Genomic DNA, 16188 nt, shown 5'->3' with positions numbered 1-16188 from the left:
AGGTGGTGTTGAGGACCAAGGCTGCTTTCCTCCCGAAGGTTGTTTCACCCTTCCATTTGGCTCAGGCAATTACTTTGTCCACGTTCTATCCTCCGCCTCATCCTTCCAAAGAGGAAGAAAGACTGCACCGTCTGGACCCAAAGAGAGCGTTGAGCTTCTTTATTGATAGAACAAAGGATTTCAGGCTGGAGGATCAGCTGTTTATTGGATACGTGGGCAAGATGAGAGGAAAGGCAGTCCACAAGAGAACACTATCCAGGTGGGTTGTTCTTTGCATTAAAATCTGTTACTCTTTGGCAAAGAAGGATCCTCCTGAGGGCATTAGAGCTCATTCCACCAGAGCTAAGTCGGCCACTTCGGCCTTGGCCAGGGGTGTTCCTGTGGTCGACATCTGCAAGGCCGCAACTTGGTCGTCCCTTCACACTTTTGCAAAACATTACTGTTTGGATTCTGAGGTTAGAAGGGACGGCCATTTTGCACGGTCAGTGCTGCAGGATTTCTTGGTTTGACCATTTAGGCACCCACCGCCGGGCGTGGTACTGCTTTGGGACTCTATTCATTAGGTGAGGAATCCACAGGTAGTTGTATCCATCAGAAGAACGAGTTACTTACCTTCGGTAACGACTTTTCTGGTGGATACATTAGCTACCGGTGGATTCCTCACGGTCCCACCCGCCTCCCCGTTGCCTTTCTGGTCTTACCAAGTAATCCTTGAGTGCGCTCCTCTTGGTTCTTGAGGGTGCAATAGATGTTGTATATAATATATTTATATATATGTATATAGGTATATATCTTTGTTTATATACTTGATGTGTATATATATTTTAAAAAGAGAGAGTTATATATATATATATATATATATATATATATAAAAGATTTACAGTTATTCATGCAATGTTGTGTATTTTTACAATATAATGGGATGTTGCCTTGCTCTTTCATTGCCTAGTTGTTCTCATGCACGTAAAAAATGATTGGTACTGACGTCCGCACGTCGTCGAGGACCTCTTATTGCCTGTATGACGTCAGACGGCGTCGCGTGGGCTAGAGTGACGTCCTCGTCGACGTGCAGAGACTAGTAAGAAGATTTCCGTCGAATGCTGGCGCCATGGGAGTATTCATTAGGTGAGGAATCCACAGGTAGCTAATGTATCCACCAGAAAAGTCGTTACCGAAGGTAAGTAACTCGTTCTTCGTTTCTATAAATAGAAGCTGCAAGAGTAATGAGATTCTTCGAACTCGAAAAAGACCAGACGGTCGAAACGCGTCGTTCGTTTTATTTTTCCAGCTTGAACTTGAAATAAGCGTGAGAATTATCACCCCTAATGGAGTGCACTGCTAATTTTTGATTAAAAACATTGTTTTGGGTTGGCTCGCCTCAGCAGTAGCACCGGTAATTGGAGCGCAGTGCCTTTTCTGAGCCTTTTTGTTTTTCACACACATATATAAATATACACATATAATCGCACCCCCTCAGGGGTAAACCTACCTTTACAAAAAAATATATATGCTGCCATGGGGGGGATGGGGGCAGCCCGTTTGCCGAGTGGGCCACTCCCCCCCCCCCCCCCCAAGTGAAATCCCTGGTGTCTAGTGGGGGTTTCCTGGCCCTCAATCACAACTGTCCCGTTCAGGAAGGACGTTTGGGGCTGTTTTCCCCACTGGAGCAGGAAGCAGCCTCAAGGACACTTCCTGCTCTGGTGGAGAAAACAGATAATGACGTCAGCATGCTTCACAGCGCTCAGACATCACAAAGGGGTGGGTGGGAGTGCAGAGGGAGAAACAGAAGATCTTCCGTGTCTCCTGGGGTATTTTTTAATCCCCTTCCTGGTGTCGGTCACTGATCGTGACCCCCACCAGGGAGGTAGTGTGGGTGTTGGCCAGTGTGGGTTAATGACTCTGCAGCTAACCACCCCTTAACCTGTGGGTGGGCTATAAGCCCACTCACTGTAAACAACATGCCTCAAGAGACAGCGCATATGCTTTCTAGCCCAGATGTGAAAAAGGTCCTTTAACACTATTAGGAGATGAATAGGCACTGAGAGTCAGTGCAATTTGCTGCAGCTTGCGCTGTTAATGTCATAGAAAAATCTTCCTCAACAATTGTGTGATAGATTGTAGGTTTTGGATTAATATCCTCTGTCAATCTTGATGTGCCTACAGTAGACACAATTTGAATTCATTTCCCTGGATTGTGCAATGCTTGTTAATGTAAAAGAGCATCAAGCATCAAAACCATTGACTCGGGCAAGTAACATTTTTATTCTTTACTTCTAAGTATGTCATTACAAAGCTGACAACTCGAGAGAAGCCTAGAGCTTACTGCAATAGGCAAGGTTGCTGCAGAAAAACTTTTAAGTAACACCGATCTTATTGGAATTTGAAATACATCAGCATGCACCTATATACACACTGTGTAAACTTTCTTAGGTAGACTCATTTTCTAAAACTGACACCTGGTCAATGTTTATAGAGCACTGTTAAACTTTCCTGCCCTCTGGTGGTTCTCATCTTAGTATCCAGATTTTTGAGATGATCCTTACTGAAGAATATGTTACTCCCTTGATAAAGTGGTATTCGGATGAGAGTTTCTCTTAAAAGAGCCCATGCTGGGCACCTAGTTGCTCCTTTTCTGAAGCAGGTGTGTTATCAAGGAATCCAAAAACTGAAACTGGTGTTATTGGTTTAAGGATGCTTATGTACTCGATAATGGAGCACCACTATAACTGAAATTTCTCCAGAAAGGTTTTTGTAGTGCTCTTAGAATATTTCCAGATGCAGATCTGTGATTCTAAAAAGCATTCAATCATTTGCATGATGAACAGACTACAAAATGTATTTCCAGGATGTTTCTCTTTTTGGCAGTTTTCTGGAGGTAGTTGATTTAGTGATTTGTTTATTTTTCTGTTATTTGCAGATACATTAAAACTTCAGGCAATGCAACTGTGGATCACTTATCTAAGTACCTTGCTGTCAGGCTAGCATTGGAGGAGCTACGGAGTAAGGGAGAATCCAATCAGATGAGTCTTGACACAGCCAGTGAGAAGCAGTACACCATTTACATTGCCACAGCCAATGGACAGTTCACCGTGAGTAGTCTTGTCACCTAGTTGTCTTTGGTTTAGTAATAAACTGGCCAGACTTTTTATTTAGGTTGGTTGACTATAGGTTCTGCTGAGATAATAAAACTTTGTTGCATATCATACTAAGACACACATTTTTTAAATGTGTTGGTAAAGTACGCAGATTTTGAAAACAATGCTAATTGCTTTTTGGGCTGGTGAGTTTGAAATTGACCATTTTGCCCCTAGCATTCTTCCAAGACTGTGAAGTTTGGTTCTGTTTTGTCAGTTTGTTTTCTTTTTTGAAGACTTCTTTTTCAGTTTACAGAAGACGAACATTATAATCTTTATTACATTTCATCAGTGAAGTGATGCAGATTGGGTAATGGCCCGCAAGGTAGTGTCCTTTAGTTGTTTTAAAAATAGTAATGGTTCACACAGCAGCTTTTTCTGTGAAACATAGAAATTTTGAACAGAATAAACAGTACACAAGTTACACCATAATATATAGTACTAAGGCAGTGACTTTGAGAGCAGTGCCTTCTAGGCTTAGATATCAAATACCAGGATAGTTTTTTTTCTTTTTATAAATAAAATCCAGACCATTGATATTATAGATAGTCGAATCTGGGCTATGATTAACATTTCAGGGATAGCACACAATTTCTGGGAACTTTGCCTTGATTTTTGCTTAGTTCCTTAAAAACTTGGATTAAAGCATCCCTATTAAAGAGCAAATGGGTGTATATGTAGTCCACTGAGCTTTTCTTCATTGAAGATGGTATTCTCACCTTCTACCAAGTAGATCACATTATGCCTCCATCTTTGCAGACATGGGGATCTTGAGATCTTCTGATGAAACTTCAGCTCCCTTTTGGCTATTAAAAGTGCAAGGTCCATACATTTAGTCATTGCATTGTCTTTCTTTGTTTTTTGTTATTTTAAACAGTCCAAACATGCAGTGCACAAAACAGGCAAGTCTGCTTTTAAGTGTTACTTATTCCTATCAAGGAGGTGGTTAACGTGGGTTAATCCTACAACATGTGCTTAATGGTGACATCCTCACTGGGGAACCTGGGGCATGATTTGGGGTAGTTTGGATTTATCTCAATGATTTTACTCTGTATTAAATATACCTGTTGCAAAATAAGGAACTGTATAAGTTCATTCTAGGATACCATTTGATGATATTGCCGTATCCTCCCTCATTCATTGTCATTGACTACTCTACTTACATCAGGTTCACATCTACCAATCAGTGGTTGTAGGGATACCATAGAATGTTTAAGAAAGGGGTTATAGAAATTACTAATTAATCTACATCCTTCACCCAGAGTATGTAGGGAATATAATATTGCTTCTGTGGAATGCTTCTTTTTGTTTAATTTCACTTTGAAATTGAAGGGCCTTAGCAATTGTAAACTGGAGCAGAAATTGGCCTAAGGGTATGCAGGGTTACTAGCAAGTTGTAAGAAGCTAGCCAATCTTCCCTCTCAGAAAAGCTTGTCTAATTGTGAAATTCCAATTCCTCCTGTTAGATAATATTGTGTGCGAAACGTATTCCTGCCAATGTTGGGAGCCTCTTTAAAGGCTTTTTTGCAGTGTATTATGGTATTAGTCATGAAAGGCACAAAACACTCTCTACGCAGGTCACAAGGTCCAGACAAGCCTGGGAGAGCCTTTGGGGTTTTTTGGTTCCAGGCAAAAGGCAACATGCTGAAGCCCATCCCATTATTGGGAGATGGAGAGGCCAGTCTATGACAGGTTCCTTCCCACCAACAAGCTGGTGAGCCACTGCAACTAAGCTGTAAGGTAATATTCCCCAAAATACTGGCCTCCCAGAATTTCTCTACCAGAATGAAGCAGCAGCTTCTTCAACACAACTCTATGCCTACTGTCCAAATTAATTAAATCAGGAAACAATTTAAATCTTTCAAATATCTTTTGGTTATAACCATGAGGAGGCTGGCAAAGAGATAAAGGAGGTGCAGCAGCACCACCACCATCGTTGCGAGGGCAACCCTGCCAGGAGCTGACCACATAGAAATAACCAGAATATCACCTGTGACCAAAGAAAACTGATAGCTTCTTCTATATTGCTGTCCAGCAGATCTATGTCAGAATGGTAATCCTGATATCAGTGCATGTCATTCCCATCTACGTTTCCCATCTGATAGACTGATAATACTAAGAAGCTTTAACAGTGTTAAAGAAAAGGCTCAGGAACTTTTGCAGTTGAGTCCAAGGCCTGAAATAATTTGAGTGAAGTCAGTCTTGCTTCATCTTTTTTTTTTTTTTTGTTGTTTTTTTTTTTGCAGTTAGAAAACAAGAACTATCAAACAGCACAAAGCATCATTCACATACAGTGTACATCGAACAAAGTCTGGTAGGAGGGTTCACAAAAAGCGCAAACACGACCAGGCATCAAAATGAACACCATGGTAGACGGATCCCCTACGTGAGCACTTCCTTACCGTATCGCAAGTGAATGTGAGAAAAAGAGATAAGCAGAGAGGGGGAAAGATAAGAGGACAGAAAGGAAGAGAGGAAAAAATCTGCGCTACCATCATAATGTCCGCATAAGGAGGGCCCACACCCGTGTGCCATAGAAGTAAAACAGCCATAACTAGATACTTGGGAAGGCATAAAAAGCTAATCTTTTCCGCCTTCTCGGGTTGCAAGAAATGCTATCAAGGGGGCCCATATATCCCTCGGGCGGGAACCCTCCGGCATCAATTCCCAATATACCGCCAACTGCTCCTGACAGTACGCAGCATCTTTCAACCAATCATCACAGCACGGTATCCGCTTCTGTCCCCAGCACATTGCCACCCTGCGCTTAGCCAGCAGCAACATCAATCCCACCAACCGTCTGGATGCAGATGGGATCTCTTCCACATATCCCAGAAGCGCTACCTCAGGAGTACTCAGCAACACAAGCCCAGTCATCTCATCAAGTGCATGCAACATCTCAGACCAGTAACCGCGCAGCGCCCCCCCCCTCCCCCCCCAGTCCCACGCCAAATGCAGAAAGTCCACCTCCAAGACTGGGCAACATGCACAACTAGCATCCGCCCTAAGACCCATTTTCTTCAGTCGATTAGGTGTGTAGTACAGCCGATGTAAAAAGTTAAAATGTATAAGGCGCAGCCTGTACTTAGGGGGGAGCTCCCGCATCTGGGCACAACAATAGGCCCACTTCGTCTCCGGGATGGGCGCGCCCAAGTCCACCTCCCAGTGCTCCCTGGCCTTGGACTCAGCCAAAGACTCCGTAGTCTGCAGGCAACCATACAGACTCGTAATGAGACAGCAGGCGGACAACGCCTTGTACAATAATTACAGCGCTCAGCACAGAGGAAGCTCTGCGGGAAAGCAGGAGTACCGCGCCTGCAACAAGGCCCGTATCCTTAAAAAAAAAAGAACAGGCAATAGATCGTAGTATCGCTATGCACTCCCAGCGCGTCCTCCAAGGAGGTGAACGTTCTCCCTGAAAACCAAGACCCCAGAGTAACCATATGTTCGATGGCATCTGTCGCTGTAGATACACATGGTATGCATGAGCTCGCCATCTGGTGTTGGGTCGGAGTGTTACAAGTTGTTTTTCTTCGAAGAAGTGTTTTCGAGTCACGGGACCGAGTGACTCCTCCTTCTGTGCTCATTGCGCATGGGCGTCGACTCCATCTTCGATTGTTTTCTTTCCGCCATCGGGTTCGGACGTGTTCCTGTCGCTCCGAGTTTCGAACGGAAAGATAGCTGAAACCGGAAGATTTTCGACGGTATCGTTGCGATCCGGTTCGAGATAGACACATACGACGACGCGTTGAACATCGAAGCGCTTCGGTGCCCTTCGGGGTAGATTTCGGCACCCCGTCGGGGCCTAGTCGGCCCGACCGCGTGGAGAACAACGCCGATGGAACGGACCCCGTTTCGATTCTGCCCCGAATGCCACAACAAATATCCTTATACGGACCTACACTCGGTCTGTAACCTGTGCCTGTCACCCGAGCACAGCGAAGAATCCTGTGAGGCCTGTCGGGCGTTCCGGTCCCGAAAAACTCTGCGCGACCGTCGAGCGAGAAGACTGCAGATGGCGTCCACGCCAAAGGAGCGTCGACAGTTCGAGACAGAAGAGGAACAGGAGGAATCCTTTTCCATCCAGGATTCAGACTCCGACGAGCTAGACTCTACAAAAACTGTGAGTAAGACGTCGAGATCAGAACTTAAAAAAGGAAAGAAGGCCCAGGGGACGCCACTGCCAACCGGCCATGGCTCCACCCAAATTCTCGGTGACCAACAATCGGCACCGAAAAAGGCCCATTCAGTGTCAAGATCGTCCGACTTCGGTCGAGACACCGGCACGCAGCCTCCTCGGGACCGAGAGAGTGCTAAACAGAAGCATCGACACCGAGAGTTCGGTGTCGACACGGATCGACGCCGAGACAGTGGCGCCGAAGACCATAGAGGCCAAGAACTTTCGGCACAGAAAAAGAGGAAGGTTACCTCGGAGCCGAAAAAACAATCAACAGGGTTTTCGGAGCCGAAAAAAGCGACATCAGACCCTGTTTCAGGCTCCTATACTGAAGAGCATTCTATGTCTTCACAAATGAAGAAACATAGATTTGAACAAGAACTGCAATCCACTGACGTGGATCACACGCAAAAGCGTATCTTTATTCAGCAGGGGACTGGGAAGATCAGTACCCTTCCACCTGTCAAACGAAAGAGAACGCTTCAGTTTACTCCTCAGCAACAAACAGCACAAAAAGTAACACCTCCTCCCTCGCCTCCACCTGTAACTCCGGCTTCGCCAACTTACACCCCGTCACATTCGCCAGCTCACACCGCCATGAGCCACGATGACCAAGATCAGGATGCGTGGGACTTGTACGACGCACCAGTGTCTGATAACAGCCCAGACACATACCCAACTAGGCCTTCACCACCGGAAGACAGCACAGCCTACTCACAAGTGGTGGCTAGAGCAGCACTATTCCATAATGTGGAACTACACTCGGAACAAGTAGAGGATGATTTTTTATTTAACACCCTCTCTTCAACCCACAGCTCCTACCAAAGCCTGCCGATGCTCCCAGGCATGCTACGCCATGCAAAGGACATTTTCAAGGAGCCAGTTAAAGGTAGGGCAGTGACGCCTAGGGTGGACAAAAAGTATAAGGCGCCTCCTACGGACCCTGTATTCATCACCTCTCAGCTGCCACCAGATTCTGTGGTGGTAGGGGCTGCCAGAAAACGGGCAAATTCACACACTTCTGGGGATGCACCTCCCCCAGATAAAGAAAGCAGGAAGTTCGATGCAGCCGGGAAGAGGGTTGCTGTCCAAGCAGCAAACCAGTGGCGCATCGCAAATTCACAAGCGCTGCTAGCGCGATACGACAGAGCCCACTGGGATGAGATGCAGCATCTCATTGAACATCTCCCAAAAGATCTGCAAAAAAGAGCAAAACAGGTTGTTGAGGAGGGTCAAAACATTTCCAACAATCAAATACGCTCCTCCATGGATGCAGCAGACACGGCCGCAAGGACCATTAATACGTTGGTTACCATCCATAGGCACGCATGGCTCAGAACGTCTGGATTCAAGCCAGAAATTCAGCAGGCAGTGCTTAACATGCCAGTAAACGAAAAACTTCTGTTCGGTCCGGAGGTCGACACAGCCATAGAAAAGCTCAAGAAGGACACTGACACTGCCAAGGTCATGGGCGCACTCTACTCCCCGCAGAGCAGAGGATCTTATAACACCTTCCGCAAAACACCTTTTAGAGGAGGGTTTCGGGGTCAGGCCACACAAGCTAGCACCTCACAGTCCGCACCGCCCACCTACCAGGGACAGTACAGGGGAGGTTTTCGGGGCCAGTATAGAGGGGGGCAATTCCCTAGGAATAGAGGAAGATTTCAAAGCCCCAAAACCACTACCAACAAGCAGTGACTCACACGTCACTCACCCCTCCCACACAACACCAGTGGGGGGGAGGATACGTCAATATTACGAAGCATGGGACAAAATAACTACAGACACATGGGTCCTAGCAATTATCCAACATGGTTATTGCATAGAATTCATGCAATTCCCTCCAGACATACCACCAAAATCACAAAATTTATCAAAATACCATTCACAGCTTCTAGAGATAGAAGTTCAAGCACTACTGCAAAAAAATGCAATAGAATTAGTACCAAGCACACAAATAAACACAGGAGTTTATTCACTGTACTTCTTGATACCAAAAAAGGACGAAACACTGAGACCAATTCTAGACCTCAGAGTAGTAAACACATTCATCAAATCAGACCACTTTCACATGGTCACACTACAAGAAGTGTTACCATTGCTCAAAAAACACGACTACATGACAACCCTAGACCTCAAGGACGCATATTTCCATATACCAATACATCAATCACACAGGAAATATCTAAGGTTTGTATTCAAAGGAATACATTACCAATTCAAAGTATTGCCTTTTGGTTTAACAACCGCTCCAAGAGTATTCACAAAATGCCTAGCAGTAGTCGCTGCACACATCAGAAGGCAGCAAATACATGTGTTCCCGTATCTAGACGACTGGCTAATCAAAACCAGTTCGCTCACACAATGCTCAAACCACACAAATCAAGTCATACAAACCCTCTACAAACTAGGGTTCACCGTCAACTTTGCAAAATCAAACATTCTGCCAAGCAAAGTACAGCAATATCTAGGAGCCATAATAGACACGACAAAAGGAGTAGCAACGCCAACTCCACAAAGGATCCACAATTTCAACAGGGTCATTCAACACATGTCTCCAAACCAAACAATACAAGCAAGAACAATACTACAGCTCCTAGGCATGATGTCCTCATGCATAGCCATTGTCCCAAACGCAAGACTGCACATGAGGCCCTTACAACAGTGCCTAGCCTCACAGTGGTCTCAAGCACAGGGTCACCTTCTAGATCTGGTGTTGCTAGACCGCCAAACTTACCTCTCGCTTCTATGGTGGAACAGTATAAATTTAAACATAGGGCGGCCTTTCCAAGACCCAGTGCCACAGTACGTAATAACAACAGATGCTTCCATGACAGGGTGGGGAGCACATCTCAATCAACACAACATAAGAGGACAATGGAACATACATCAAACAAAACTGCATATAAATCATCTAGAATTATTAGCAGTTTTTCAAGCACTAAAAGCTTTCCAACCAATCATAACCCACAAATACATCCTTGTCAAAACAGACAACATGACAACGATGTATTATCTAAACAAACAAGGAGGAACACATTCAACGCAGTTAAGCTTGTTAGCTCAAAAAATATGGAAGTGGGCAATCCACCATCAAATTGGTCTAATAGCACAGTTTATTCCGGGGATCCAGAATCAGCTGGCAGACAATCTCTCTCGAGATCACCAGCAAGTCCACGAATGGGAAATCCACCCACAGATTCTGAACACCTACTTCACACTCTGGGGAACACCACAAATAGACTTATTTGCAACAAAAGAGAACGCAAAATGCCAAAACTTCGCGTCCAGATACCCACACAAGCAATCCCAAGGCAATGCCCTATGGATGAACTGGTCAGGAATATTTGCTTACGCTTTTCCTCCTCTCCCTCTCCTTCCTTACCTAGTAAACAAATTGAGTCAAAACAAACTCAAACTCATTTTAATAGCACCAACGTGGGCAAGACAACCCTGGTACACAACACTGCTAGATCTGTCTGTAGTACCACACATCAAACTGCCCAACAAACCAGATCTGTTAACGCAACACAACCAACAGATCAGACACCCGGACCCAGCATCGCTGAATCTAGCAATCTGGCTCCTGAAATCCTAGAATTCGGACACTTACAACTTAGCCAAGAGTGTATGGAAGTCATAAAGCAGGCCAGAAGGCCATCCACTAGACACTGCTACGCAAGTAAGTGGAAAAGATTTGTTTGGTACTGCCATCATAATCAGATACAACCACTAAACGCAACTCCAAAACATATCGTAAATTACTTGCTCCATTTACAAAAAGAAAAGCTAGCCTTCTCTTCTATTAAAATACACCTTGCAGCAATATCTGCATACCTGCAAACTACATATTCAACTTCCTTGTATAGGATACCAGTTATCAAAGCATTCATAGAAGGGCTTAAAAGAATTATACCACCAAGAACACCACCTGTTCCTTCATGGAACCTAAACGTGGTTCTAACAAGACTCATGGGCCCACCTTTCGAACCCATGCACTCTTGCGGAATACAATTCCTAACCTGGAAAGTAGCCTTTCTCATCGCCATTACATCTCTAAGAAGAGTAAGTGAAATTCAAGCGTTCACAACACAAGAGCCTTTTATACAAATACATAAAAATAAGGTCGTCCTACGACCTAATCCAAAATTTTTACCCAAAGTTATTTCACCATTCCATCTAAATCAAACGGTAGAACTACCAGTTTTTTTCCCACAGCCAGATTCTGTGGCTGAAAGAGCACTACATACATTAGATGTCAAAAGAGCATTAATGTACTACATTGACAGAACAAAAAACATCAGAAAAACTAAACAGCTATTTATTGCATTCCAAAAACCTCATGCAGGTAACCCAATATCAAAACAAGGTATAGCCAGATGGATAGTTAAATGCATCCAAATCTGCTACCTTAAAGCAAAAAGACAACTGCCCATTACTCCCAGGGCACATTCAACAAGGAAAAAAGGTGCTTCAATGGCCTTTTTAGGAAACATCCCAATGCAGGAAATATGTAAGGCAGCCACTTGGTCTACGCCTCACACATTCACCAAACACTACTGTATAGATGTGCTATCCGCACAACAAGCTACAGTAGGTCAAGCTGTATTAAGAACTCTATTTCAGACAACTTCTACTCCTACAGGCTAAACCACCGCTTATGGGGAACTAACTGCTTACTAGTCTATGCATACCATGTGTATCTACAGCGACAGATGCCATCGAACTGAAAATGTCACTTACCCAGTGTACATCTGTTCGTGGCATCAGTCGCTGAGATTCACATGGACCCACCCACCTCCCCGGAAGCCTGTAGCAGTTCAGAAGTTACCTTCAATTTTGTACATTTGTATATATATTATTTAATCCTTTAATAGGTACATACTTACATTTTTCATTGCGCGGGCACTATTACTATAGTACAACTCCTACCTCACCCTCTGCGGGGAAAACAATCAAAGATGGAGTCGACGCCCATGCGCAATGAGCACAGAAGGAGGAGTCACTCGGTCCCGTGACTCGAAAACACTTCTTCGAAGAAAAACAACTTGTAACACTCCGACCCAACACCAGATGGCGAGCTCATGCATACCATGTGAATCTCAGCGACTGATGCCACGAACAGATGTACACTGGGTAAGTGACATTTTCATTAACTCCCAGAGGCATTCAGATATCTGGCCATCCTCCAACGGGGGGAGACCCACTGCATCTGGCACCGTTATCAAAGGCGCAAACACCTCACGCAGTCCGGCCCACCTCAGCAAGCATGTCCAAGCTCGCCCCGAACATACAACGGTGTCCACATCCCGCCGACGGGGCTTAGACGGTCCACTGACTACCCTCTCCAATCTGTCCGGCCAAACCGAGTCATGTTCAGGAGCCAAGTGCGGTAAATAGTGAATGGGATGCAACCAAAAATACACAATGTGAGCCTGCGTGCAGTAATAATAAAGTTCCAGATCTGGGGCCGCAAGCCCTCCCTGCCCGAACGGTAGAGTCAGAGTCTCCCATGAAAGTCTGGGCTGACCCCCCACCCACGCAAGAGCCACAAGCGTAGATCGAAGCCACTTCAAGAAGTCAGTCATGAGCACCAGAGGTAAGTTAACAAAAAGATACAGGAATTTAGGCAGAACCACCATTTTTGCAATTGCAATGCGTCCGGTCAGCGACAACGGCAGCGAGCACCAGATCGCCACGCCATAGTTAGCCGACGAAGGCTCATCCACCTTCCGACTCAGCTAGATACCCAGATATCGCACCAGCCCGTCCGCCCAACACAGGGGGTAGTTAGATCGGCACTGCACGGTGGCGTGATGCAGGGGTAACACCACTGACTTGGACCAGTTAATCATAATCTTGGAGAGCCAAATTGGAAAACCTCGTCCAGCAGAACATCAAGATGCAACTGCGGGTCGCAGATATACAACTCAACGTCATCCACATACAATTAAATTAGAACAGGGTGTTGCCGGAACGCCATCCCCCTATGGTAGTGATGCTGTTGCAGCTGCAAGGGGTTCCATCGCCACCGCAAAAAGTAGCAGTGAAAGGGGGCAACCCTGACGACTGCCCCTTGCAATCGGAAAAGATGCCAACAGTATCCCGTTGATTCTCAATCGAGCAGTCGGCCAGGAGTATAGCAGACAAATTAGTTGAATGAACCTAGTGCTAAGCCCCACTCTGGCTAGTAGGGCGAACATATACGACCAATCCAGCGAATCAAACGCCTTCGCAGCATCCATAAAAACTGCCGCCACACGATCATCAGGCCCAATCATGTGAGAAATAGAAAAAAAGGTACGCAGATTATACAATGTCGAACGCCCTGGCACAAAGCTGGATTGGTCCGGTAATACCAAGGATGTAAGTAAGGGCTGCAGACGCATTGCAATGAGTTTTGCTAAGCTCTGATTATCTATATTTATAAGTCAGAGTGGCCGATATGAGTCACAACTACTAGGGTCTTTCCCGGATTTCAAAATCGTCATTATAGGAGCCTCCCGCAATGAAGCCGGAAGGATACCACTCTCGAGCGCTTCAGCATAGACCTCAAGAAGGTGCGGCGCCAGGACATCTGCATACTCCTTATAGAAGGCAGGCGTCAAGCCATCCAGTCCCGGGGCCTTATCACTAGGCAAACTACTTGTAGCCTGTATCACATCCTCAACCAAAACAAGCATTTGCAATGCAACGGGTCTCGCGTTTGCTCATGTTAGGGCTGATAGGTGAAAAGCCGGGTTAGGAGTTTACAACGCTATCGGCAAAAGTGCATTTATGTACCTAACCCGAAAAAGTGCAATTAACTGTGTAAAGCGCTCGACTCCTGCCAAGCAAAATCGAGCTAGTAAAAAGTAGTCCACGAGCCGGACAGAAAACAGCGAGCCTCGCATGTTTACTGTACTTGGTCGTTGAGCTCAAGGAGGGCTAGCCACCGGAAAAGGCATGGCGTATGCATGCCTTCGACTAATGAAAGCAAGCAGATTTAAATAGGCAAGCTCGCGAACCAATGAAAAACACTGACGTGACGTCGACAGGGCTCCGAGCCCTTTTCTAAACCCTAAAGCGTCTCGCTGCGATACGCATGCGCGAGCGCATGCAATGCAGGCTTGACCCTAAAAAGGAGCGTCCAGGTACTGTCTATGGGAGTTCTCAAGCCAGAGCAGGCTAATCTCTTCAAAATAAGCAGCAGCATCCGAACCACTCAACCCCGGCCGTTCAGCATGCAGTTCCGTATAGAAGTCTGTCATGACCCGCTGAACCTCTGCCGTACCAGTCCGAAGCGTCCCCGTTGAGTCAATCAGTTCTACGATATAATTCCCAGCCCACGGCCTACGAAGCATAGCCACCAATGTCTTGCAGCCCGCTCACCTTCACGTTAGCGCTGCGCCCTCGCCTCCCTGCCCAGGAAGCACACCTCACGAAGCGCCGGTCAGGTCAGCGCATCCCGAACCTCAGCCAGATGGTCCGCAGACCAGTCAGAAGCCAGCCGCCTCTCCAAATCTGCAAGTCGTGCCTCCAGATCCGCCAACTTCCGTCAAATTGCCCTCAGCACCCCATGCTGCTTAGCCAGACAAAGACCGTGGATCACAACCTTAAAGGCTTCCCAGAGGGTGCCCGCAGAAGACACTGAGCCCTGATGGATCTCAAAGTAGTCCATGATAGCAGCCCGAATTTCCTCCCGAAAGACACGGTTTCTCAGCACCCTACAAGGCAGCCACCACGAAAACGAACGGCCAGGCCCCCCGGGCACATGCAGCTCCAACAGGACCGGCGAATTATCCGAAAGAGTACGAGGCATATGCTCAATGGACTTGGTCCAAAGTTCCACGTCTCTGGTGCCCAGCCATCTATCTAGTCTAGACCAGCTGTCAGGCACATTATTAACACACATGTCTGGCCCTCCACAGATCCACCAGAGCTTCCTCAGCCATGATGTGCGCCAGTGCACTCGCAGCCGCCGCATGCTGAGGTCTGGCACGGTTCTCGCGGTCCGCCTCCGGGTCCAAGACCACATTGAAATTGTCACTCCCTAAGGTGGAGCCAGGACCCAGTGAACCAATCAAGCGCCAAACTTCTCCAAAAAAAACTCAGGGTCGTCGACATGTGGGCATATAGGGATATCAAACAGAACAGCTTATCATAGAAAGTACCCCTGAGCATGACAAAACACCGACCCGGATCAACTAGCACCCTGTCTGTATGCCACGGCAGTCCCTTCTGAATCGCCACCCCTCGCGCATAGCCCGAATACACCGCCATGTGACTCTCGCCGATCCAGCCAGCCCTCACCCTCGCTCTCGTGCCCTCGACCAAGTGGGTCTCCTGCAGCATGCAGATATCAATTGCGTGGTGCTGCATATAGGCCGACAGCAATTGTATGTTGCGTCCATCATTCAGCCCCCTGACATTCCAAGTGAGACACCTAACAGCCGTCGCGCTTGCGTCACCATACCAGCAGCCGCCGAGTGGGGTGGATGGGCTGAAGCACCAAGATACAGTTCATAGCCCAGGACCAACCACTGCAGAGCCAGCCCAAGTCAAATCTAATCCAGGTTCATCAAACAGGCAGGGGGGCCATCGCGATCTCAGCATCAGAACAAAGTTTAGTTGGTGTCACTACCATCAGGGAGCACTGCACCAGCCCCATCCGCCTGTACGCAAGCCAGAGGTGCTTTTTTTGGGATGGTCTTGATGCATCTGGCAGCCTGTTTCGGGTCCGTAAAGAAATGTAGCTTGCCCTTGTGTAGTACACGCAGCTTGGAAGGATAGATGAGGGAAAACTTGGCATCCATCTGACTCAAGGTGCGCTTAACTGGAAGAAATGCCCTACGAGCGGCTTGCACCCCTGAAGTATAGTCCGGAAAAATGCTGACC

General features: G+C 46.5%; 1 protein-coding gene across 2 annotated transcripts in view; it reads left to right on the top strand.

Annotated features, from left to right (window-relative positions):
* The window catches only part of RNF2 (ring finger protein 2), a 131467-nt gene that overhangs the window by 101461 nt on the left and 13818 nt on the right, over positions 1-16188 (top strand). For both annotated transcript variants that reach the window (XM_069231508.1, XM_069231509.1), the window contains exon 7: positions 2918-3089. In XM_069231508.1, coding sequence (XP_069087609.1) covers positions 2918-3089 — 172 coding nt within the window. The remainder of the gene's footprint in view (positions 1-2917; positions 3090-16188) is intronic.

The sequence above is a fragment of the Pleurodeles waltl genome, chromosome 4_2, assembly GCF_031143425.1.
Source record: "Pleurodeles waltl isolate 20211129_DDA chromosome 4_2, aPleWal1.hap1.20221129, whole genome shotgun sequence".
NCBI classification, from domain to species: Eukaryota; Metazoa; Chordata; class Amphibia; order Caudata; family Salamandridae; genus Pleurodeles; species Pleurodeles waltl.
Note: the sequence above shows the minus strand (reverse complement) of the source record. Positions and strands in the feature narration are given on the sequence as shown.